We start from the raw sequence: 27,398 nt of genomic DNA on the forward strand, positions 1-27,398 counted from the left end.
TTTCTATTCCAGTAAGTTATCTTGTGAGTCTAGTAAGTTATCTTATGAGAATATTCTGGAAGGTTTAAAAAAAAATGATGCTGTTTTGCCGTTGTCCTACTATTCCTTAAAAGAACGTTTTTGAAGCTACCGTGGCAAGGTATTTCTGCCATGTGAGCTGGAGCTGTTCAGATTATCTTGTTCAAGGTTCAGGATTGGATTTTGTGGCATGTAGGAGCCAAGGCACCCTCAGTGGGAGTGAAAAGCATCTTTAAAGCTGATTCCTGTCTTGATACTGAGACATTCTGGTAGGAATCAATTTGATTTTCTAAAGAGGCTGTTAGGATCTATACCCTGTCTGGAATAGAGAAAACCCCAGCTGACAATGCTATATATGCCACTAATTATTAGGAATTGAGATGGAAATGAGGGCTGGATTACAGACAAACAAATTGGATGGGACCACGTTATGCAGGTGTCATTCAGGATTAACTTGACCTTCATAATTGTAATTTTTAAACATAATGATTGAGAAGGAAAAAATCAGTTTGGCTGTTGTACTTAAAGGTAAATTTTCAGCTTGTCATTTAAAAGAAAAAAATATTTTCTTTGGGAAATGAGAAGCTCTTGTCTAGAGGAGCTAGTAATGAAATGTTTGCAATAGCAGGATTCCATTTCCACAGCCCTCACTTGGAGCAGAGCCACGTTTCAGTTTTTTGGGATGTACGAGTACCCAAGTATTTGAAGAACATTTTTGTTGAAAGAAACCACAATGCCTATGAACTATTTACACATTTTCTAACTGATATTCCTGTTCACGTGATTTATTCTATAAAACTATTATGGTCTCTTTACACTAGAGAAATATTTTGTTTCCCTTTTATGGAGTTATCTCAGATAAATTAATGATCCCCAAATTAGCTCGAGATTTGTATTAAAATGGGTATAACAGAGGAATATTTTTTCATTTCTATATTTTTTTTATTCAGGTATTTTATTGATTGAATAAGTTTTGCAAAGGTGTGGTAATGGTGTATTTCTATTGCCCAGTATTATTTCACAGTTCATGTGGTTGTTATGCTTGTTACTGGCTCCATCAGGTGGGTTTGACACTAGGCAGCCAATAAAAGGAAAAGGAACAATCTCAAACAGGTTTGATCAGGGTTTGGGGTGTGTTTTTGATGCTTTGTTCGTGTTATTTGTACCTTTCCATCTGTCAAACACATGAGTCTCCACTTCCCTGGCACATCCCCGGGTCAAGGAGCACAAAATGCAAGGGGATGTCTCCTACTCAGGGTAGAAGGTCTTTAAACAGATAGGTAGATAGGGCCTCATTGCTTAATTATTATTAATTCATTAACTGTAATTTGAAAATGAGCTACAACATAAGCCTTCCAGAAATTTATACATTTCTCTTTTAAAGAGATTTTTTTTTTATACTTTTTTTATTTTTACAGGTGGAGAAATTCATGTAGGTGATGCTGTTTGCCAGTTTGAGCCAGTAAAAATCACTTGTTTCTAGGGAAAAAAATAAGATCAAATAAGCAAAACTTTCCGAGAGTATTTGTAGTACTTAAAGAGGAAATCTGGAGACTAGAAATGGAAGATATTAATAGTGTTCTTTCTTCCCTTTGTTTGGTGCTCTGTGACCTCCCCACAAAGGGGCAGCCAGCAAGTTTGTTCCATCTTCTTTGAAATAATGCTATATTTGTAAAGATTGGATGACTTCAGGAAGTAAAATAATGGGAGGTTTTTGACAGAAAAAAGGAATATTCTGAGTCTTTGGTTATGATAGAGATGTTGCTAAAATACTTTTTTGTTGTTGTTGTTCTTCAGTGTTATTCTGAACAAATAAATACTCGGAATTCCAATTTATGGCATTGGCACTTAGGTCTTGAAAGCTAATGGCTTTTGTAATTTGAAATATTGTGCACTTGTTTATGTAACTATCATGAATAGAGATTGGAGTAGTCTAATGCAACTTCAGTATTAAAAATTTTATTGCAGCCAATTTCAGTGTAGATGCCCTTCAGATAACCTCCACTGTGCAGGGCTGGGAGAGGGAAGAACAGGCTGATGTAAAGCAATTCACAATTATTCCTGTTTCTTGAGGCCAACAGCATGTGACTGATGTGTGGCAGAGCAAATAAGGCTCCACAAGCCAAGGTGCTTTCCTTTAATCAATATTTCCTTGGGCTAACAGCATTGAAGTCTTCATTAAATCCAGGAGCTGCTTCCCTGCTCTCTGATGATGGGCATTAATCCACCAGCAGCCAGATCCCCACACAGACATTTTCAGCAAAAAAGCCTCCCCTCTATTCAGATGCTACTCTAGAAAAAAACTTGACCCAAGCTGGCATCTGCTTTCTGAGCAGACCACTCTGGAGTATTATTTGTATACTGAGCAAGCTAAAAATGTAAATCAATGGGCTGAATGACTTCCTAATCAGTTATTTTAATTGGAAATTCTCATTACTGAGTTTTGTCAAGTGACTTCTAGAGCTGTGCATTTACAAAATCTCTTCATGCCAGCTGTGTTTTCATGTCCATGATTTCCAAACAGTGCAGTGGCCATGTCCTGCCAGGTAGGTAAAGGACAGAATACCAAGAAAAGCTGGATGATGACAGTACTCCTGACATCATAATGGCTCAATCTGCAGTTGAAGATACTTGGATTTTTGGTTTAAAACATTTTAAAACACAATTATGGGGTTTCCATGCCAAGCAAAACCTGTTATCTTCAACACCTTCCCCAGTTTCTGTCCCTCCTCCAGGAGGGAAGTCTGGTCTCAGTTCTGTGGGCACAAAGCTCACACTGCACTTCTTCCCAGGCATTCACTTTCAGTGGGGTTCCTTCCACTACATTGTTTTAATGTCAGAAAAACTGATTTCTTATTCTTCCTTATTCAAAGCAGGGTGGACAGACTTGTGGCACCCCAGCACTAAATATCCCTAAAGTATTTTCATTAAATAGCATGAGGTGAAGTTAGACAAAGTCATGTAATCTAGACCAGGTTTCCTTTTGCTCATTTATGGTATTGTAACCTTTTGTCACATTTCTGTTACTTTCAGGAACAGTTTTCACAAAACTGTTACTGTCCTTCCATAGTGGAGTTACAAATGGAAATTAAATATAACCCAATGTGCTGAAAGATGCAAGGCAGCAAAAAATTGAAAACTATTATTCCTGTACCAGGCTCTCTGGTGACCAATGCACTGTGTGGGGAGAGAAAGAGTCTAGCCTCAAAAAAAAAGGGTAGAATCATGGACCTGAAAACTTGAAAAATATGTTTTGAGATTGTCAGAGGTCTGCTCAATTCTTGACAATTAAACCACAAGTGAGGTTGCTCCCTAAAATGCAATTGATTTCAGACAGAAAATAGTTATTAGAAGAATAAAAGCTTCTCTGAAGCAACCAACTGAATACCCTGGGAAAGTAAAAGAGAGCTCACAACAGGGAAGGCTGGCTATGCCTCCTGGGAGATGAGTGTGGAGCAAAGACAACAGCCCAAAACTCAAAAGTCACTTTGTTTCCCCTCGTGAAAGGAGACTTTTTCCATGCCAAATTTCATATGGCCTTGCATAGGCAATGGTGACTGACCTGCAGTTGGACAGTTAGGACTCCAAATACAAAACAGGATTTCACAGCATCCAGCCTCAAGTGTTTTACCAGTCTGAAAAGATTTCTTGCATTTATCTTCCAAGGTCTGTGAACCCATAGGCATCCACACCCAACTACACAAGAAAGAGAATAAGGTTGAAGTTCTTTAAAAATTTATCTTAAAAGAGATAGTCCTAAAAAATTAAATTACTTTTACATAGTGTTGGCTTAAAAATAGTTTTGAAATAAAAGCTTCTCTTTGTTTATTCACCCATTAGATTATAAAAATATTCTTAAAAGGTTGTTAGTGTACCAGAGATAGTGCATATCATTTCCTTCCTAAGGCATGTTGGGCCCACTAAGGTGACCTGGGCCCTTCCTAAAGGCACATTCCTAGCACCTCTTTGAGGCTGAATAGGCATTCAGAGGCTGTGTGCAGTCAGATCAGCTTGCCCTTCCTGCTGAAATAAAATCTTCTTTTTTGTACAAAGAAGGGCAGGACCTTCCATTTCAGTAGCAGAGTGATCTCACATCACTTCTGAGTCAACATTCCTCAGAGATGTTGTTTGCAGTAGCTGAGTGACTTCAGAATGGTTTTCATGAGGGCTTTCTAGTAAGATCCAGTTACTGAGGAAAACCAAACCCATATTGGCTTTCATTCTGCCAATGCTTTTAACGAGGAGGAATGAGTTACTAAGGGAACTGATTATTTGGAGGAGGCTGGTCAAGTGCAGAAAGCTTGCTGATGAAGGTAATGTTCTCAGTCTTCCAGAACAATTTAAAAGAGCCAAGTAATTCCTGCACTAAACACAAATCAATTTGCATTACTCCTGTGCAGACACCTAGCAGCTCAAAACACCATCCTTGTGTTGTCTTAGCTGTTAGATATTCACCCATATTTTTATAAATGAAATTTATTGTGAAGCAGGGAGTCTTTATGCCAGTCTAGGCTTGGCACTCCTATGCATGCATTAGCCACACATCCTTCAACCCGGGTAATCAGGATGAAATACATTCAGCTGTTAACTTGAATGGCACCATTTTAGTAAAATACCTACTCTAAATAATCACTCCAGGCATCTGAAAATTAACTCAACTCCTGAGTACTACCGAGTTTTGAGCTTAAAATTTACATACGTTGATATTTGCTTTATTACTTGTATCTATGTCGTTTTTACTTTGCTTTGACAACCAGACATATTCAGAGAAAGCAGTCCAATCTAATTTTTTAGATATGCTCTCTTTAGTAAGTTCTGTATCTGCATTATAGTTAAATACATCTTCCCTGAGCACTCCAGGTCTTCCCATGTTTCTTTTTACCATGTCCTCTTACTGAAAACAGTGCTTTAGATATTCCAGGGCTGCCTTGCTTTTGCCTGGCCATATCAGACTTGTGGCCTGTGGAAATGCTTTCTTGTCTTAATGAGATCAGCTTTTTCCATTTGTTGTTTTTCAGTGATTTCTCAGAAGTTTGCTGGACTTTTGAGCACTTTGTATCATTACTAAGCACTGTTTCCGTAACACCAGTTCTCAAGGTCGTCTTTTTCTGTCTTTAGGATATCTTCTTTCTAGAACTGACTTCTAGTGTGGCACTGCCTTCCTTTCCCCTCACTGGCAGCAGTAACTAACACGGTCCTGGTCTTGTGCCAGGGCTGCCAATGGAAATATCAAATAACACTCCCAAGGCAGGCTCACAGGGATCATTACCAGAGAGTTCCCTGTGTACCACGAGCTTCACATTTGCAGAGGAACCCATTATTGCCCTCTCTTGCAGGCCATTCTGCTTATCTGTGAGGACTGAAATACTGAAGCCAGTCTTTTCCACCTTAAGTGATACAAAACCCCCATTAATTTTAGACCTATTTAACTAGATTTTTATTTCCATATAACTCTGTGGAAGATAACTCCTTTGTTCACGTTTCTGTATTTGCAACTACAGAACTAGTCATTTCTTCTTAGAATTTTCACTGCAAGATCCTTCTGAGCTTTACTGAGGTAATTATCATTTCATTGAGAAGTTTCTTATCTCTGAGATGCAGCTGACAGCATCATTCCATTAACGTTTCCTCTGCCAAAAAGTTAAAGCACTGCAGGGTATCCAGTTAGGTTTGAAGCTTTTCCTTATGATTTTTTTTTTTCTCTGCATGTAAATAGTGCCACATATTCTTAGACCTTGGGCTGAAAAATTTAAGGCTTTCCACAAGAGTTACGATACCCAATTCACTGATTTGGGTAACTACTCCGTGCAGCGTTTCAGAGTCTGTCTTTGAGAATCTGAGAAGCACTTTGCAGACTCTCCAGCAGAGACATTAGAAGCCTCTGACCAACTCAAACCTGGCAAGAAGAAGGTAATTTCCCTAAGGAAAACAAGCAGAGAGCCAACTGTAAGAACAGAGCTGGCAGGGTGGGGTGAGGTATTTGTCACCCAGGGCCAAGCCCTGACCCTGCTGAGGGCAGCAGGGCAGACCCAGAGAAGGGAGCCTGGGTCAGCCAAGATGCCAGATCCCCCCTCCTGGGGAGGAGGCAGGTCCCAGGAGGGGGGATTTATTATGTGAGGGGCCATGTGCACCTGTGGGGTCAGTGGTTGGAGACAGGAAGGACACACAGACCTCAGAGCTTCACGCCACAGCCGCGAGCTTTATTGCCCACAGTGAGTTCCTCCTGGGGCTTAAAACAGCCCGAGTTCCTCCTGGGGCTTAAAACAGCCCGAGTTCCTCCTGGGGCTTAAAACAGCCCGAGTTCCTCCTGGGGCTTAAAACAGCCCGAGTTCCTCCTGGGGCTTAAAACAGCCCGAGTTCCTCCTGGGGCTTAAAACAGCCCGAGTTCCTCCTGGGGCTTAAAACAGCCCGAGTTCCTCCTGGGGCTTAAAACAGCCCGAGTTCCTCCTGGGGCTTAAAACAGCCCGAGTTCCTCCTGGGGCTTAAAACAGCCCGAGTTCCTCCTGGGGCTTAAAACAGCCCGAGTTCCTCCTGGGGCTTAAAACAGCCCGAGTTCCTCCTGGGGCTTAAAACAGCCCGAGTTCCTCCTGGGGCTTAAAACAGCCCGAGTTCCTCCTGGGGCTTAAAACAGCCCGAGTTCCTCCTGGGGCTTAAAACAGCCCGAGTTCCTCCTGGGGCTTAAAACAGCCCGAGTTCCTCCTGGGGCTTAAAACAGCCCGAGTTCCTCCTGGGGCTTAAAACAGCCCGAGTTCCTCCTGGGGCTTAAAACAGCCCGAGTTCCTCCTGGGGCTTAAAACAGCCCGAGTTCCTCCTGGGGCTTAAAACAGCCCGAGTTCCTCCTGGGGCTTAAAACAGCCCGAGTTCCTCCTGGGGCTTAAAACAGCCCGAGTTCCTCCTGGGGCTTAAAACAGCCCGAGTTCCTCCTGGGGCTTAAAACAGCCCGAGTTCCTCCTGGGGCTTAAAACAGCCCGAGTTCCTCCTGGGGCTTAAAACAGCCCGAGTTCCTCCTGGGGCTTAAAACAGCCCGAGTTCCTCCTGGGGCTTAAAACAGCCCGAGTTCCTCCTGGGGCTTAAAACAGCCCGAGTTCCTCCTGGGGCTTAAAACAGCCCGAGTTCCTCCTGGGGCTTAAAACAGCCCGAGTTCCTCCTGGGGCTTAAAACAGCCCGAGTTCCTCCTGGGGCTTAAAACAGCCCGAGTTCCTCCTGGGGCTTAAAACAGCCCGAGTTCCTCCTGGGGCTTAAAACAGCCCGAGTTCCTCCTGGGGCTTAAAACAGCCCGAGTTCCTCCTGGGGCTTAAAACAGCCCGAGTTCCTCCTGGGGCTTAAAACAGCCCGAGTTCCTCCTGGGGCTTAAAACAGCCCGGTCTCAGCTGCTGGTTGGGCTGATCCCCTCACAGCCCAGCTCCTGACCAGGGAGATGGCTGCAGCTTAGGATGGCACATGATAGGGGAAGCCCCTGTGTAGATTTGAATCCAACCTATCCCTGCCTCATCTGAGGACTTTTTTTACCTCTAGGTTGGCCGAGGTTGAAGGTCTGACAAGGCCAAACTTATTTGGCAGCTAAATTGTGAAGCAGGGATTGCAAACTGTGACAGGGATCCATGGATGAGGATTGGGATCCACGGATGAGGATTGGGATCAGGCACTGGGCCGGTCCACAGTGCTGAGGCTCTGTCAAGCCCTGGGCTGGCTCCTGGATCCAGAGATGCTGTGGCTGAGACAGACCAGCACCTGCAGCCCAGTCTGATGGGGCTGAGCTTAAACAAAGCTCCAGGCCCATGGAAGGGCAAATGGAGGCCCCAGGTGAAGCTTGTGGAGGTTCATTAGGGCTTATGAGTGCCCTTGGGGCTCTGACACTGTGGGAAATAGATTATTCAAATGAAATCTCATGACAAATAATAGCTTAAGCCATGCTGTTTCATGGTTTTTAGATTCTTATATGTTTATTTCACATAATTAAGCACCGTTAGGTCTGGGAACTTTATCACTTGATGGAATATTCAGTGTCAGTAGGTTGAGCACAACAGTTACTCGGTTGGGTTCACCAGCTCCTGCAGCATCAGCCTTTCCATTGTCCTGTACTAAGCACAAATTTCTGTCTCTTTTTTGTTTGTCTTTTTGAAACCATCAACATACTGCACAAGGAGGTGTATATGAATGTTTGTTTATGCTTTGAGATGTGCACTTAAATCTCTTAGCAAACCAGCAGAGCTTTGGACATTAGAGTTTTCTCTTTGCTGTGGAAACCCTTTAACTGAGTCAGACCTGATTACCATTTCCTTAACAAGTCACTCATCTTATTTCACATTAAAAAGGCACCAGAGTAACCTTTAGCCAAGTCTCTAGCCCACATAAACAGCACAGATGTGAGAATGCTGCAGAGGAAACAGAAGAGATACCAATTACACTGCTCTGGGAACCTTCTGTTCCAGCAATTATGTAGCGATGCTGCAGAGACTCACTAACGGCACCACATAAATTTTATCTTAGATTTAGCTGCCAAGATGCATATCTTCAGTGTAACAGGAGAGAAGTTTCGTATTTCATTGTGTTACAATTATCTTTAATTACATCACCATCATTTTTAACACCGTGAAATGGAAACAAAGTTTATGGCCACACACATGTAGGAGATGTGAACCGTGTCAAACCTCCTCTGTGTGATCTTCAAGGAAAAAAAAATCAGATTAAACCCCTCAGTGTCATCTAGCATTAGAAATTAATGAAAATATAAAACATGGATCACAAAGACAGTACAGAAAACCTTAAGTTTAGAGATCAAGGACCGTCTTTACACTATCCATCTGTTGTTAAAAGGAAAATTTGTTCAGTGCATTGGGATTTACTTTTAAAGGCTCAAACTGTCACTGAAGTTTGATCCGTTTTGATCTTGGGATCGTTTGAGTATCTCAGTGATCAAGATGCACGTTTGCATAGTTGCTTTATAATTGATGAAATCTGAACCACAAGCTTGACATGGTGATATTTGCACTCTAATTGTAGGCATAACCCAGCTGGGGCTGTCTTGCATTGTCTGGAGCACCTTCATGCTACAAGTGGCAAAGCAAGCAAAAGCCTGCTGAATTATAAAATCAAAACAGTGGCTGCAGGACTCAACAGTGCTAGTTTTATTCAGACTTTCCCCCTGGGATCGGTCTTCTACCCTGACAGCGTTTACTTTCCTAAGTTTGCTGTGTAATGTGGTGTTCTAGCAGGACTCTGGTCAGGTTTGTGTCAAAGCAGGAACTGTGTTGGTTGGGTTTAGTTAATCTAAGTGCAGCCTGCCAGTTCAGGTGGGGTTATGTATCTGAGCATATCCAGAAAATACCTAAATTTAGAGGTATTTGCAGACTCAGGTTACCTAAGACTTTTCCTGTGAGTCACTCCAGAGGAAATGAAAAAGTACCACCACATTCCTGAAGGGAAGGTGCTGATCTTTTGAGTAAGTCCAATGCAGGATGTCATTCTGAGAGAAAGCAAAATACACTATTCAAAATTGAATGAAGGACTTGGGTTACTGTCACAGTAATTTCTTTGCACTGTTACTACCGCTTACTGTTGCTTGTTCCAGCTCTGTGCATTTCACCAGTGGTGGTGAGATGCAGAGGGTGCTGGCCTCAGCTTCACAGCTCTGGGAGCTGAGTGCTTGGGGGCAGGTTCTGTGGGAATAAGCCAGTTGTTTTTTATCAGAGCTGTTGCTGCCTTTGGGGACGGTTCTGCCATCACAGGATTGTAACCTGCTCCAGTTTTGCCTCACACCTGCCTGGGAATGCCTTTGGCACGGAGAGGGACTTCTTGGTGGAATTCCTAAATCTGCACTAAGTCAGTGAAGGAAGAAGTGCTGGTGCAGTTTAGAATGGGGATTGGTCTGTGGTAGATGCAGTAGACCAAGGTCCAAAGACACTGGTTCAAGTCTAGTTGATGTTTTACAATTTAGATCTGAGATAAATGTGAGTGGTTTAGGGAGGTGCAGGGTTTATGATCTCTGGGTACAAATTCCCACTTCTGCCAAGATGAAAACAAGCATGAAACAAAATACCTCCTCCAGTTCTTGTGGCAGAAACAGAGGCCTCCCATCATTCTTCCTCGTGAGCAGTGGCATTTTATATGATGTGAGTTTTATAGGACACTCCTTGTATAGCTGGAGGTGAGTGTGCAGCTTCAGGCACCTTGCAGTTTATAATTCAGTCATATCTCACATCCCCTAAGGAATATTTTGCATGAGTACTGGTCCATTTGGTATAGCTGAGAAATGAAAATGTGGCTGAAAGCTGCTGAAATAGTCAGAAAGGTTCCAGACATATATAAGACTTTTCTTTCCTTTTGGGGTAGAGGAATACAATGCCTGAACTGGTGAATAAGAGATTATAAAGATCAAAACTTAATATATTATTAGTTTGCATAAAACCAGCAAATTACTTTATTTTTACCTGAAGAAGCTCAAAGAATTTGCTGCTCTTGTTCTATTGGAAAATTGTTAACCTCAAATTTCTGCAATGGAGAGGGAACAGAAACTTATTATTGTATGATGTCCCATATATGGTACTTGGAATTCTAATGGAACTGTTTAAACCGACAGTTGCAGAGAAATTATGCAATACTATAGATCAAGTCTAACTTAATGTGGCACAAATGGAGTGAATTACATGAAAATTACAACTCAAATAGTAACTCAGTTATATGTGCAAGAGAAGTCATGGTTGTCTTAGTCATGATGTACTAGTCCTGAAGATTTTAGTAAAAGCCAATTGGGTTATGTCAGAAAGAAGATTGGAGAATTCTGAAATGCAGACCAGTGGTTGTAGCATCATTGCCTGGACTCTGGACTAATGACTTACTCACACTTCAGTGTTTGCATGGATGTTTAGAATTTCTTGTAAATGTTTAGTTTAATGCAGTTTAAGACCTGAGCTTTCTGAAATGAGATCTGTTGAAAAACACAAACTCCCTTCACCTACTAAATGCATACATGCATATTTGTATCCACTATTAGTTTTCCCTTCCACTGATATTTAGAACAAATCTCTGTCCATTTGCTTTCAGGGATTTTGCCAAGACCTAGAACTTTTCCATTTTTGAAGTCTTATTTACCTAGAAAGATTTGAACTTGTTAAAGCAACGAGGGGTAGGGCCATGAACATGGCTGGACTGAGAGTTGGGGTTGTTCAGTGTGGAGAAGGCTCCATGGAGATCTTGCTGAGGCCTTTCAGTGCTTGAAGAGGACTTATAAGATGGATAGAAAGATTTTACTGAGGCCTGTAGTGACAGGACAAGAGGCAACAGCTTTAAGTTGGATTTAGATTGGATATATGAAATTATTTTTTTTCTATAAGGATGCTGAGGCATTGCCCAGAGAAGCTGTGGATGCCCTATCCCTCAGCCTGAGGTCAGGCTGGATGGGATTTGAGGAACCTGGTTTAGTGGCAGGTGTCCCTGCCCACAGCAGTGGGATGGAGTAAGTGAGCTTTGAGGATCCCTTCCAACTCCAGCCATTCTGTGACTTGATGAAAATAGGAGCTGTAAAGACATCTAAAATACATGTTTGTAATTACTGCTGCTTTTTTGGGTTTTCTCTGAAGCGTGTTGCAAACACCATAATTAATTGGATTTCAAACATTAAAATGCTTCAGCTGAGCAGCACGGGGGGTTTGTGTGGCACAAACAGGTGGCTGCCTGTGGCAGGGGATTGTTTAAATGTTGTGGGCTGTGAGGCATCTGCATAAACACAGATTAGTCAGATCTAGCTGGAAGCAGGAGTCATCCTTTTGGCTGGAACTTCCTGTCATCAGTGCTTCACAAAATAAGGAAGATGTTCAAAGACCAGAAGTGGCACTACAGAGGTGTTATATTAGAGTGACTTGTCTAGCCTGGTCTTTGGAGGTATTTGTTCTTATCACAACGCTGTGAAATCTGACCAGATTGGGTGCAGCAGAGATCCTCCTCCCTGCAGAGTCAGCTTGTAGTCTGTCACGGAGCGTGGGCACTGCAGCTCCAGACTGACACCAATTAGCACTTCTGGTCAGGAGATGTGTGTAGCCCCTGCTTGTGTGACTCAACAGGAGAAGTGTTACTGAAGTGAGCCTGACACTCTTAGAAGAACAGGGCCAAAATCCAACTTTTTTAGCACAGCAGCTTATTGGTGCCAACTTCAGAGGCTCTTATTTTTGCCTTAGTGTCCTTTGAGAATAATATGTAATTTGAAATTATATAACTCCCTTTGTTTTACTCACCATTGGATCTTGGTTTTGATTTGTTTGCTTTTCCAGACTGGAACAAACGGATTGAATACAGGCCTGGCTCTGGCAGCATCCCCTTGTTCCCCAGCATCCACCTGGAAACGTGTGATGGACCAGTGTCCTCAATCCACACCACCATTGAACTGCAGACCAACTACATCGGCAAGGGCTGTGATCGGGAAACCTACTCTGAAAAATCTCTGCAGAAATTATGTGGTATGGATATGGATTTCCATTGATATAATAATGTTTTTGCAAACAAGGCACCAGCTCCTTGTGACCTGTAAGCATGCAGAGCTTGGATTTAGCTCAGCTGGCTCACTTTGGATTGTAGCAATGAAAATGGAGAGAGTGATGGTATTTGGCAGCTGCTCCATCCTTCTTTTCCATTTGTTTTCACTCTACTTCATACTTTCTCCCTGCCTTCTTTTAATTTTTTTCTCTCCTACTTCGATTCCCCTCTCAGTTTTTCCTTCTTCCTCATTCCATCTCTTTCCCCTTCTTTCTTCCCTCTGCTACAGATAGTGGTGTGACACTGTAGTGAGATTTCCAGTGTAGATTTGCCATCACAAGAAGACCATAGGATTTGAAGGGAATTAAATCTCCCTGTTGTGTTTCAGTCCTCCTGACCCAGCTTTCCATTCTGCTGCTCAGTGATGTGCCAGAGGACAAAGAAACAAAAAGTAAAATATTATTCTGGGCAAAAATATTTAACAAACATGAACTTCAGATAAGAGCTGACCTGGTAGAGAAGTATCCTCCTCTGAAGCCCTGATGGTGGAGACATTAATTCTCATCTTCCCTGTCTCTTTGCCTGGTTTCTGTCTGAGCTACAGTAGTAATTGTGCAATTTTTTTCATTTAAATGGGTGGATTTTGGTTCTGGGTGCTCTGGTAATCACCCAGCAGTGCTGCAGGTATGTTAAGATCAATACACTAACCTTTAGGAAATAATTTTTATAAATGAAAAATTTCAGCCAGTGTTACTAAATTATTAAAAATGGAGAAGCAATTTCCAGGGAAAAACGGTTGACAGTTGCAATTATCAGTTATCAGTGGAGATGAAGAAAGGGAGGTAAAGGCGAATGGGAGTAGTAGCATTGTCATAAAATCTGAATATTTTCAACTTCAAAATTGCTTGGTTAAGATCACAGAAACAATCATGACTTCAATTCTATGTCTTTATCCAACTGCCTGGGCTCTAGAAGAGCAGATGAAAATCCATCTACCCCAATATGCATCTTGGTAATGATATTAAATCTGAGAGGCAGACCAAGGCTTGATTTCATAAAATATGAAAATTTTAATAAAAATAAATATGTTAAATATTTATAGATATTTATATTATATTTATATTATATTATTATATTATTTATATTATATTATTATATATTATATCATATATTATATTATTATATAATTATATAATATATATTATATATTATGTAATAATATAATATATGGTATATATAATATAATAGTATATATAATTATTATATTATATATATTTTTATATATTTATATTATATTTATATTATTTATATATTCTAGAAATAATATTTATATAATAGCTAAAGTCAAATACTTTTGCCTCCTCTATGCAGCTGTATTAGCAGCCAAAAGAACTTTGCTTTGTGCTGTTACAGACCTGAACTGCAAAGGTTACAGTCACTCAGTGCAGACCCCTATGAACAAGACCTAAACCACAGAATTATTACCTTGAAATCAAACAATGATAGCAGCTATATCCAACAAAATTATCATTTCAAGTGTAGGCTGAAAGGAGGTGCCTTCAGCTGGTGTAGGAGTCCTTAGCTGAGGAAGGCTGTACAAACTCTCAGGGGTTCAGTTTGCAGAGTGTGGCTTGACTGCCTCACCTGCTGACACTGGAGTAGAAAAGAGAATTGCAGGCATCTCTTGGGGCTGCAGGGCCATTGTGGTGGCTGCAGGCAGCTCTGAGCAGTGGACAGATATCCCTGCTGAACTTCAGCTCTGAATTCAGCTCTCCTCACCTGTGAAGGAAGGGAATTTACTTGAGAAAACAGGTAAAGTAAAAGAGTGTCTGTAAATAGGGGGGACATTCTCACCGCTGAAAGAATTTTTCTTTTGGTCCAGGTTTTCCATATCTTCATAGCAAGCAGACATGGTAGAAACTTGTAACAGGACTTTGATGAAAAGGCTGTAAGTGACAATGTGCTTTACATGAGAATTGCATTTAGCCTGGCCTGCACTTTGCTATTTAGTATTTTTTACCATTCTTAATATAGAGAGGAGTCTTATGAAAGCCACTTAAATTATTTCTGGAAATCAGTTTTCTCCCAGAAGTTACCTTATTGTAACTAATGGTTGGATGATAAAATCCTTTGAAAAGGATGAAAACCCTGAATTTTTTTACACAGTGAAGCATGATGTGATTGCAGAGTGTGCAGAACTGAGCACTCATACAGCTCTGCACCACGTAAAATGCAAGGCTCTCTCTGTAAAAGTAAAGATCCAGTTTATAAATCCTGTGCTCATTTCTTCATTTATCTGTTGGAAATCTGGAGAAGGCAGATGTTAAGGAGGGTGAATTAAAATTAATTATTATATGATGGAAGGTACAAGTCTACTTTTCAATAACCCAGAGATTTGCACCCCTTGGATGGTCAAGGTGGGCAGCTTAAATGATTAAATTACACTTGAGTCATTTTAAAGGCAAGGAACTATTAGTGTTGTGCCTCAAAGCATTTTAGAAAGCATTCTTTCACCTTGTTACCTGACAGTAATAAAAAGTACAGACTGTCTAAAAGGCACCACTTGGACTGCAAAAACATATCAGAAAAAATCACACCAAAATAAACACAGGATAAGGAGCCTAAAATATAGTGGAAAGATGGCTCTGGTGCTGTCTCCTTTCCCTCTAAATGTAGATAAAATAGAAAATAATGGGATTGCTAATTCTCACATGTGTCAGATGGGAAACTGAGACAGGGAAACACTGTCAGCCTCAAGGCCCTGCTCCAGCCACAATCCTGCCCTCTCTCCATTATCCTGGCTGGTGCAGCATTGCAAGAGGCCCAAAGTTGTTCTGATCACAAAGCAGAGTTTGAGCTGGGTGTTATTTGGATCATTTGTTTCCAGCTAAGCCAGCAGTCTGGTCCAGCTCAGTGAGCAGCATCCCTGTGTGCTTATCCTGGCACAAAGTTTGGAGCCCAAATGTGCAGGATTGGGAGAGGAGGTGGGGCCAACTGCATAAATCACTTGTGAAAATAAGCACTTGCATATGCAAGAGGTGCCTTAGGGGTCTTAGCCCAAAACTGAGCTTCATGCAACAGTTCCTGCATTGTTCTGGAAGCTTTTTGGGAGAAAAGGGCATCAGGCACTACCTTTGGTCAGGCTGTTCTGGGAACACCTCCAAAGAGATCCTGTTTGCATTGTTCCAGGTCTGTCTCTGTACATGGCTGAGCAGCTTGGGACTCTGGCTGGATTTAGTAGGATAGGAAAAGCATGATTTATTCCAGCCAAGTCTCCCCAGTACATAATCCAATGATTTTTCTCAGGACAGGATTAAAACACATAGCAGGATGAGATTCCAAACTTAGCCATAAATCTCCGTACAAATATAGGCAGATAAAGTAGAACCTGTTGAGCTTGGTGCTGGTTACACAAATGCAGTGTCCTGTATTATCCAGAATTACAGTTTGTAAAATAAATACACTTTGTCTCCATGCTCAAACTTATGAACATGTAGGTTTTAGGTTTGATATTCAAAATATCACTTCAAAATAGCCTCATTTTGCAGTAGTAAATTTTGGAGAAGAACCCAAGACATTCCATTACAGAATAAGATAAATATTTCCAAATCATTGCTATAATACATTTTTATTAAAAGCCTGTATGAAACAATTCTACACACTTTTGGCTTTAATTTTTTTGCACTCCTGCAGGGATTTGGGATCTTTTATCTCTTCCTGGATGGTGAAGGAGGGCAGAACACCTTAGCAGAGGATTTTTAATGCCATCACAGTTTGCTCACCATATTGTTACTTGACAAAGCAGCAAGAGGAATACAAAGATTGTCTGTGCTTTTTACTCTAGGAATCTTATTTCCTGCTGCAGGCTTTCACCAGTAGGTGCATGCTCTGGGTAGCTCCTTGCATGGTTCTCATAGTGCCTGGCAGTTGTTCAGCTGTAAGCAAACACAGAGCTGTGAAGAACTGTGCTGTTTTATCAGATCTTGGTACCGTGGTGCTTTCCATCTCAGTCTATCATTAAAGAACACACAGAGCTCCAACCATCAAATATGTACCAGAAAGCAGCACTGGGGTGATATTATCTGGTTGGGGTGAATCCCCCCCTTTGTGAATGGACATTCCTCCCAGAATTATTGGGGATATCCATGGCTGGCAGCTGGACACTGTGGGGCCTGTCCTGCAATCATCCCCACTGGGCTGTATGTTACAGCACATCACCCCCATAAACCTTCATGCTGTCAGGGAGGGAAGATAAATGCAGAAAATTTGTTTTGACTTAGCAGATCTTGAAAAAGCTGAAGAAATGTCATTAATGAATTTCAGAAAATAATGAACATTTCTGAGAAAGGTAACTTTACATTATTTTCTATAGTTTTCTGTGCAGAACGTTTAATCTAGAAAACTCTTGCTGGTTCATGATGGTGGGTATTTTATAATGTTTCAGTAATTTGGCATTGAGGCTAGTAGGACCATTTGGGTAGTAAAGTAGTCTAAAGAGTGTGAATCAGAACCTTAGCCTATATTAATCTTCACAGCTTTTTCACTGGTCTCTCATTGTGTTATTCATTATGTGATTTGCAGGAGCTTCCTCAGGTGCCATTGACCTGTTACCATCTCCCAGTGCAACAACCAACTGGACAGCTGGGCTCCTCATGGATAGCAATGACATGATTTTTAAATTTGATGGAAAGCAAGGAGCCAAAATCCCCGATGGAATAGTCCCAAAAAATTTAACTGATCAATTCACCATCACTCTGTGGATGAAACATGGACCTAGCCCTGGATTAAGAGCTGAGAAGGAAACTATTCTCTGCAACTCTGACAAGACAGGTGAGTCTGTGTGTGGAAAAAATGTTATGCAAAGGGGATATCAACAGCAGTAGAGTGTTGCCATGTCTCCTCATTTAATTTGGTCTGAGAAAAAACTAATCTCAGATGGTGCCACTCCAAACATTGCTGCTTTAAGAGCTTACTGAAGGGCCCGATGACTACCTAAATTTCAAACACAGCTAGAGATTTCACAGGAATTGACTGATAGCATAACTAAATCATGTGTAATTTTTTTTTTCATTATTTAGATTGAAACACTTCCAATTCCTTACTGAAACAAGTTAGATAAAATATGCATTTGGATTTCATTTATTAGCTTGGGCAGGATGATTCCATGAACAAAGCTGATACAGCATAATTCAAGAAGAGTCATACTAATCCATGAAAGAGCCCAGTCCTGTGGGGTTTCTGTGATGTGGCTGGGTTCTGTTGGTGTGTGAGGCTCGCAGACACCGAGGGCTGTGTGTGGCTGAGCTGCTGTTGATAGTGGAGCCCTGGAAAATGTTAAAAATAGTCTTTGAAAATATTAGGCCTTGTGTTTTCTCAGGTCACTGCACCTGCGTAAGCAGTATGATAAATGATATAATTGTTAGATGTGATGATTGTTTAGTAGTTAAATGTAATTATTATATAACCATAAGAAGAATCGTGAGAAACTATGTTGGAAATTTAAAGGGGGCTATGTTTAGCTGAAATCTGTGTATACAATAGAATAATATAAGTTTGATAATTATCATGAAAGTTGTATAACGATACAGTATAAAACGCATTCACCTTGAATGTATGGTCGGAATCAGATTTGGGTGGAAATCACCCCGATTCCCAGAGCTCTTCAATAAAAAGCACCGCATGTAATCGCTTCTGTGATTGTGTTTGTGAACGCTAACGCTGTGTCCCCGCAGAGATGAACCGGCACCACTACGCGCTCTACGTGCACAACTGCCGCCTCGTGTTCCTGCTGCGCAAGGACTTCGACCAGGCCGACACCTTCCGCCCCGCCGAGTTCCACTGGAAGCTCGACCAGGTACCCCCCTCGTGTTTCCCAAGGTCATCCAGGACCTGTAAGAGCTGAAATGAGGGATGTGGGATTCCAGGCAGCTCTCCAGAATGCAGTTTATTGTATCCAAGAGTTACAGCAGTGCAGGGTTGTGGGCGACAGAGCCTGTGTCAGCTCCAGCTGCAGGCAGGCCTGGAGTCCTTCATCCCTCATTCAGGCTCTTACTGATGGTGCCCCATGTTGGGTGCCACTGTAACAGCCTGAATGAGAGATATGGGACTCCAGGAGCTTTCCAAAATGCAGTTTATTGTTTCCAAGAGTTACAGCAGTGCAGGGTTGTGTGTGACAGAGCTGTGCCCACAGCTGTCAGCTCCAGCTGCAGGCAGGCCTGGAGTCCTGCATCCCTCATTCAGGCTCTTACTGATGGTGCCTCACGTTGGGCACCACTGTAAGAGCTGAAATGAGAGATGTGGGACTCCAGGGGCTTTCCAAACTGCAGTTTATTGTATCCAAGAGGTTACAGCAGCCCAGGGTTGTGGGTGACAGAGCTGTGCCCACAGCTGTCAGCTCCAGCTGCAGGCAAGCATGGAGACCCTTTGGTTTTGGTTACAATGCATTATAGACGTTTCTTTGCTGAGCATCTTCATACAGCAGAACCAATCTATACCTTAACTATTATCTACAGCCTATCATAACTACTATAATTACCATATTCATGTTACTGTTCTCCAATCACTAAAAGTTAATACATTACAGTTTAAGCTAGAAGTTGTTATTCAGTTTTCTTGCAGTGGAAAATTCTGAGACCTTTTTTCTACTTGCCACATCGGCAGGCTTGTTTGCCTGTACTGTCTTTCTGCTTGGTAAAAACATCTTCTTGTTTGGGGTGGGTTTATCCTTTGCTCTAAGTCATAAAAACCCCTTCTAACTAACACACCCTTTGCCTCCTTGGTTATCCAGTGAGACTGGCTCAGCAATTCTTTTCTTCTATATCAAAACTTGCTTCCAACTCTATTCCTTCATCAGACTCCACATTTAAAAATATTTCTGCTAAGCATACATATCTGTGAGACTTTCTTGTCAAACTGTCATCCTTCCCAACAAGGGACCCTGCCTCCTCCTCAGCCCTTTAAGCAGCACAGGGTACCACCCAGATCCCAGAGCAGTTGTCCAGAGTCTGTCCAGAATCTTTTGGAATTACACTGCAACTTGCAGCTGTTTCAGCTCTATTTAGGATCCACATAAAAAGCAACAAATAAGTTAACTTTGTCAAGTCATTTTATGCCCTAGTTTTTTGGTTTTTTATTTAATTGAGCCCCTTTAAATGGTAAGTAGAGGTTTATATCCTTTGGCAGTGGAGAGAGATGTGACATTGCATATAGTTCCCTAAATGTTTTCCATTTATAATTTTTAAAAAACCTGCTTTATCAGCACAATGGGAGTCATGGACTCCTTTTTGGTAAAGAGTATGCTGATACACAGAAAGGCACTTCTATTATATTGTAAATCCTATCTGCAGACCTTTTCTTTTATCTGCTGTGCTGTATGTAATTTTGCCTTATTATTAAGCGTATATTGCAAGAAAATTATTATTAAAGAGATAAGAGTTGCCTTTCATAGACTTGTTCATTCTAGGTAGGATAAGCATCATTTGGATGAAAGAAGACAGACTTCAGCAAAGTACTATTTTTTCAAAGCAAATTTCTTCTTATCTTTGAGTCCAAAGTATGCTATGGAAAACGTAGCTATAGGAATGTTTACTTTTCTAATTCACCTTCTAAATGTATATAAAAATGAGATCTCCATCGTGGTAAGAAGGCCTGTGGTGGTCATGGCACTTGCTTTGCATTTAACACTAACCAGTCTGAAATCAGTTGGTGCTGTACTCAATATGAAATCTTAGTGTCACAAAATAAATTGAAATTAAATCATATTGAAGATTGCAAGTCAGGAGTAACTGATATCATCTCAGATAAGGCTGTTGTGTGTGCTGAAGATGGACTTGTATTTCTAAACTCGGTACTAAGCATCTAATTAATGATAATGCAAGGTTTTGGGAAGTATTTTGATTTTGAAAATTGAGTGCAGTCAACTTCTATATCCTTAAAATGAGAGAGAGACCCAGTGTCCTCTCAATAAATTAAATTTGTGTGTGACTCTTGTAACTTGGCCATGAACCTTTCTAACTACTACTGAAAACTTCTACATGATGTAAACTAGAGACAGAAAATATTTTTTAGGTCACTTGATTAATTGCCTTTCATTCAGCAGCTGTCAATTGATTTCCACAGTATATTTTCAGCTGTTGTTTATAGATGAAAAAGAAAGTAAGATTAAAGTATAAATAAAGTTTGTTATGGGTTGTGTGCCCAGACTTCCATGAAGATAGATTTATATTGTCAAGGTCATACTGTTGTAAGTTTTGTCATGAAGGGACCTCATAAAAATTGCTGCTTTATCTCTTCTTCATGCTTCATCTGGCCTATAGGGTAGAGTAAATTAAAAGAAACTGAAAAAAAAAAAAAATATGTGAATAATGGGCCAGGAAGCCAGGAAGGAACTTGCATGGTTTTGAAGACAAGGCAGTGAGAAGTTGTCACTATAATGTAGTAAAATGATGCCTTCTTCTGACTGTATACCCAGAGTGGTATATCTTAGAAAGCACAGGATATTTTAAAACCACATCATAAAACAAGCTAGGACCTTACTCAATATGAAAAGAAGCTGGACTAGACTTCCAGGAGTAGATTAATTTGATTATTTGCATATTTCGACACTGACCTACCTCTGGAAATCTCACCTTCAGAACAGTTCATTCTGTAGGGGCAAACCCTCAGATTCCCTGCTGCTGATGTTGTTTTGTTAAGAAAAGCCTGGGAATGGAGCTGTGCCCAGCTGCTCTCCCTGTGGGACAGGACAGGGCAGAAATTACTCTGCAGGACCCTCCAGGGCTTGGTCCCAACCACAGCCAGAGCAGAGGAAAATGTGGCAGAGCACTTTATTGCTGAGCTCACTTTATGAATGCAACAATCCAGAGATTGTTTTTGCTGAGAGATATCCAGTGACCTTGGAAGAGGGTGAAGCTTGAACTGGTGAAATCATTTATCACTCTCACTGCAGAACAGTAAAATTTATGATACCAGCTGCTCTAGGTTCTATCTACTCCATGAGACTCCTTATTCTTTCAGGGCACTGACTAGGTTTAATTTAATTGTCTAGATCTCATTTCTGTGGGGGGTGAGTTTGGCATACACCTTAGCTGCAGGCTCTGTCCTTGTCTGGATAGAGGGATCCATGAACATTTTACACAGCTGCACCTGAGCAGTGCATCTGGAGCCTCTCAACACCATGACAGCCTTGCACCAGAAGTGTGGGGAAGCTCCAAATGACAGTGTCTGCCAGGCTAGCTCTGGGAAGATTGTGTCTTTAGGTCAGTTCATAAACCTAAGGATTTATTTCCAGCATGGCTTTCAGTTTATTTGTCCCTATTTGTTCCATTAATGGCCTTTACTACGTGAATTTTTCACTTACTGCACTGATCCATGACCTGAGAGTGCCACAGCCCTGGGCAGACGTGCCTGTACCAGTGACCTGCTGACACAGAACCTCTGCAAAAGGGGCTGATAATCAGAGCTATCAGACTTTTTACTGAGGGTGTCCTTGTTATTTATAAGAAACATGGGAAGAAAGAAGTATGGATAGTTTGGGATTTTCCCCACTTTCATCCTTTTGCAAATTAAGTGTCTTAGTTGTGAGAGAATCCATTAGCAGTAATCTGGAAGAAAAGGAATGGTAAAAGCAATGTTAATCAGTGTCAGGTCTGTAACATTGGTAATAAAAACTGCAATAGATGCCCAGGTAGAAGAGGTTCCATCATTTTATTTCCATTTCTTTGTAAGCCCAGGTGTTTCCTTTGTTTCAGGATCATGACCTTTTTTCTCTGAGTTTCCCATTCAAAAGTTTTAATTGAATATCATGATGTTTGTCAACATTTATGTAATTTCTTTTCTCATACTTCAAGTATTGGACACTTTCTAAACCCAAGAACTTACTACAAAACGGGCAGAAAATACTCTTAATAAAACAAAAAGTTTTGTTACCAAAGTCAGTAAAAAACATCTAAATTATTATCTAATTATCTCAAATGAACATAGGTGTTATTTTAAGTGAATTATTTAGGCAGCCAAATATGCATTTGGGACATCTAAGAATAACATATAAAATATTAAAACTATTTCTTTGACTTTCTTAGAAAGCTGTGAACCAAACCAGAATTGCAGTTTGAATGATTAACCAAGTCACTCAAGCCTTTGGTGACAGTGGAACACATAACACTAAACAGGATGGTGTATTTCACACTGTTCTGAACAGGTATTATACACTTTTCATACAAATATGAGGACAGCCAAAAGGTATTTTTTCTTCTCCTAAATCAATAGGATAACAACACTGGCTTTAGTGGGAGAAGGTATCTGAGCCAGAGATGAACAATTTTTTCATGTACTTTATTCACAGTGCAACATTATTTTCAGGATGTTATCATTCTGCAAACAGTCTTCACCCCACAGGCAAAATTTATGTTGATCCCATTAAAAACAGGGAATCTAGTGCATGACATGGAGTCATTCTAAGTCAGCAAAAACCAGATAAACATGAAGAAAGTTACTGCTTCTTTACTAAGACGAGATAAATTGTTTGAATAATCCAGCATTAACCTGCAGTGCTTTTCATTGTGGAAAAACCCCCAAAACAATTCCTTTTCCAACAGGAACTAGAGGAGATGGTTTGGATAAGTCCAAGTGTGGTGCATTTTGTCAGTGTGGGCACAGATCAAGGCAAGGCCTTGGTTTGCACTTCACCCCTTCCATGGCCACACACACCCGGGGCTGCCCCTGGGGAAAGCAGCCATGGCACTCAAGTGCTTCACTCCAGCTCCTTTTTTAAAATCAGCACCTGCTCAAGGACATGGTAGAGCAGGACCTGACTTTCCAAGGAATTTATGTTACATGAGAAGAAGGTAAAGTGAAATTGATTTGGTATTTGGACTCTTTTTTTAATATAGTTAAATTGGATATTTCCATGGATCAACAGGATTTATGCCTGGAAGTTGTTCTTTTATGCTGGATTGTTAACCATTGTTTAGAATAGGTTTTTATGTGCATTCAGTTTTAAGAGCACCCTTCATGTAATGAAAACTGTGTGTGGCCTCCCTCTTGAGAGATTGCAGAGAGAGAAAACGAGAGAGTACATATAGAAAGTACACCATAATCCCAGTCCAGGAGGGGTAAGGGGACACAGAGAGACAGGATGCTGCAAGTTTCCATCATATCTGTCATGAAATCCAACCTCTAGGTAAAAGCCATCAGTCCCATCCTTTCCAACATGATGCTCTATTTGAAGTCACCTTTTTTTTGTGATGGAGTTTAGTTGTTTATTACTTGAAGCTCAGAAGAGTTTCTTATGCTCTTAAACACTTACTTTAGAAATTAGTATTCAGGCCTGCACTGCTTAATGCATACAGCTTTAATAAAACAGCAGAAACAAATCAGTGAGGTGTTTGCCTACAGAGCCAGTAAGAGAGAAATGATAAATGAATGACTAATTCTGCAACACAGATTAAATAATTCCAGGATTTAAAAAGTCTTTGTGGCATTCCTGGCACCTTAAGTGCCTTCCATTACAGCCCTGTCTATTCTGATGCACTTTATTGCTACTTTCCATCTTTGAATGCTATTTTGACAAATATTTATTCAGTGTCTTGCTTCAAAACAGTTCTTGGTAGCACAAGGATGAGTCACCAGTGATGATAAATGGTGAAAATATTCTTTGAGATCCCAACTGAAAAAAGCTTGTTTAATATAAGTTTTTAATGCAACTGTTCTATCACTGCTAACAACAAAATCTTCACAAACCACTCACAGTGGCTGTCCAGAACTTGCTTTATGACACACAGGATTCCCCTTGAGCCCCTCTGAAGTATTCCCTACACATTAGTGTGCCTTTGTGCATTTCTGATTTCTGCAGTACAGCCCTGTGTGAAATGCAGTGACTGCTCTGTGCTTCTGTGAAACTCCTATGACCTTAAGGAACAACCAAGCTCAATATTTTATCTTTTCTCTTCTTGCTTTTGCTTGAAGTTATTTGGACATTTTTTCTGCATATTTCTGTTCTACATTTTGCAATTTTCTGACCTCTTTTATTACAGCTTTATTACATTGGTGTGAGACTTTCACACCTGTTCATGCTCAGCTACTTAAAATGAGCTGGGTTGACCCTTCTGAAAAGGATCCCTATTATGTGCTGTCCTTTGGGTCTTACATGGAAAACTGTTTTTCCCATATGTAGTTATGGTCATTCCCAAGGGAAGTTAGAACTGTTGCAAACATTCTTTAGACCCTAAGACACTAATTTCTCAATGAAAGCAGGAAAAAGAAAAGGAAGGAAACTCTGCATAGAATAAAAGGAAGTTTAAATTGTCTGGAGCACCATGAAATAATAAAAAGTATGACATTCCTAAAGCATCCTGTGGGAAGACCCTCCAACTAATTTAATTTCTTAGTGACAATCTTGATATGGAGTTATTAATAACTCTAAACAAGCTGGATTAAAGTGTCTGTTAGTTCCCTGGTTTTACACTACTCTAGGAACTTGAGAAATTTGAAGCCTAGAATGGAAATTCCCTATCAAACTATTATTTGGAGGTGAAAAGTCACATTTACTCTCTTATTTGTCAGCTATTTCTAATATTTCTCTTTTACACTGTATGTGATTTATTGCTTGAGCACCAGAATTTGTACAACACATGCAGAAACTGGTTTGGAAATGTTCAAGATCCATTACTTGGGCGATTTCCTGAGGCCCCTCAGGAAATTTAGCTTAAAGGAAAAGCAGGTTGGCTTTCAGGTAGTGTCTGAAGCATTTCACAAAGATAGGACTGATATCTTTATCCTTGCAAAGGCAGGTTAGGAGACAAAGAGTTTATGTTATTAATAAATATAAACTCATTTATCCATGTCCATGAACTGTTTATTCCAACCTTAGAGCCAGGGTTTCTGGTTGTCTGCAGTTCAGGAATAAAGTATGGTGATGCTTTTCCATGGATTGGATTTAACATCTGGGTAGTCTCTTGACAATGTCAAAGCCTAGGAAGGCATATTTTCAAGCACATGGTGAAAAATTATGTAAAAATGCAACACTGAGCAGCTTTCTAGTTCTACACATTTAAAAACAAACACAGGGTGCTGCCTAACTGCAGTCAGCAAGTGTTACTGAACTGACATATTTCCTTGATGCAATTTAGGAACAAGAAAGGTGGGTTATAATAGAATTATTTCATCATGAATGAACTACTGATCTAATTTACTAAGCCACCTGGAAGTTACAGCATCACAGCACAAAGACATGCTGCAGCTACTGTACATAATCAGGCTTTTCAGGTGCTTTATCTGTCAGCATGATTAAGCAATTTCATTATTTAAAGTTGTAATTAAGCCATCCATGTTTCTGAAACCCATTGTGAAAATCAGTATTACACATTACGAGTTTCAAGGCTACAAAAGCAGCTCACAGCTTGCATGCAAATCAGTTTGCAAACTCTTCCTGTCACTGCAGAGAAGTGTCCTGTGTCACTGCCACAAGTAAATGTACCTTAAATAGAAAGGCTCTTATTTGAATGCTGCATTTTCTAATGCAGTTATTTGCTTGCACCAAATAAGAACTTGATCTTCTAATCCTCCCTTTCTATACTTTACCCACTAAATTTTTATTTTCTTATATATATTACTGAAATTGTAACTTGTATACATTGTGCAACCTTGACACAGAGAAAGATGCACTTTATGTATCCCCTTAAAATTCCTTCCAGCTCTAAGTAATGTCTCATATTCTAAAAATAGATCATTATGGTTGCTAGTGATTCCATAAAACTTATATCAGGCATTTGTCATGTGAAAGTAGCCATATAAACAACTCCTCACCTAAGACTGCAGGAGTCATTTAGCTGTACTATGGATTTGTCAGTTCTCACTGCACCACCTCCCTAGGTCATCAAAATCAATATTCTTATTTACAGAGCTCCTGGGATGTATTAGGAATGACTGTGGTGGGTAAACCAAGTGCGTGATTTACATGAATTTGAAGAAAGATCAATTTCACTTTTCATAAAGAGCTCTACTTTTCTTAAAGATATTGACTGTCTTAAGACATAGATTTTAAAAAACACTTTTTTGTGCTCACCAGGATTTCAGTAGAATTTATATCTATTGGCCATATTGAGCTTTGCTGCTATTACTGTGTTTATGTGCTGCAGAAAGTAAAAAATTCCCCAGGGCTGCACCAGGCATCTGCAGAGCTGATGAGCCAGTGTGGAGTCACTGGTGTGAATCTGCACTGGCTGAGATTCCAAACCTCTGCTTCCTCACCAATGGAAATTCACTGTGTAGGGATAAAGGAGAATCAGCAGCTGTTAAATAAGGTCAGGGTAACTGTGCAGGTTTTCAGTTCAATGCCACCAATTAAAAATGTACTCTTCAAGCTGTGCCCAGATCCGTGAGCTTTGCCAGAGCACAGCAGAGCCAACTTCAAAATTTAGTATTAATTGTTCTCTCATTAGCAGTTACGACCTGATTGGGTTACAAATAATTGTGGATCCACTTAGAGTTTTGTAGCAGTACTAGTGCTGGCTAGGAAATGGAAATTCTTATGAATAATTTCATGTCTTGAAAGCTTTTTCTACTTCAGAGTTGCATATTCTTTATAAGCAGGCAGTGAACCCTACGGAAACTTCTTAGGCAGGCAAAAGCAGGACACTTACGTGAATCTTCCATTAGCAGAAGTTTTCAAATGAAATTAAAAGTGCAACTTTAATGTTAGAAATTGCAAGTTTATTGAATCATAATTTCCAGGAAAGTTCCTGGCATTCTTTGGTATTATTGACAGCTGCAATGTTTTGTAGGGGTTTTTAAAGTAATTGCATATTAAAGTCATAACAAACCTCTATCAGCAAGAAAGTTTCCCAAAAGAAGCATCACTATGCCATGGAAGTTACACAAAGTTCTAGTAGAGTATTATAACAAACCTTCCAATT

The 27,398-nt window shown here is 40.5% G+C and overlaps 1 protein-coding gene across 6 annotated transcripts in view; it reads left to right on the plus strand.

Annotated features, from left to right (window-relative positions):
• The window catches only part of CLSTN2 (calsyntenin 2), a 347,811-nt gene that overhangs the window by 256,791 nt on the left and 63,622 nt on the right, over nucleotides 1-27,398 (plus strand). For all 6 annotated transcript variants that reach the window (XM_071437165.1, XM_071437166.1, XM_071437167.1 and 3 more), the window contains exons 6-8: nucleotides 12,285-12,470; nucleotides 17,068-17,316; nucleotides 18,219-18,340. In XM_071437165.1, the coding sequence (XP_071293266.1) occupies nucleotides 12,285-12,470; nucleotides 17,068-17,316; nucleotides 18,219-18,340 (557 nt within the window). The remainder of the gene's footprint in view (nucleotides 1-12,284; nucleotides 12,471-17,067; nucleotides 17,317-18,218; nucleotides 18,341-27,398) is intronic.

This window comes from Agelaius tricolor, unplaced genomic scaffold (genome assembly GCF_023055355.1).
Source record: "Agelaius tricolor isolate 1412-34295 unplaced genomic scaffold, bAgeTri1.0.p SCAF_12, whole genome shotgun sequence".
In the NCBI taxonomy this organism is placed as follows: domain Eukaryota; kingdom Metazoa; phylum Chordata; class Aves; order Passeriformes; family Icteridae; genus Agelaius; species Agelaius tricolor.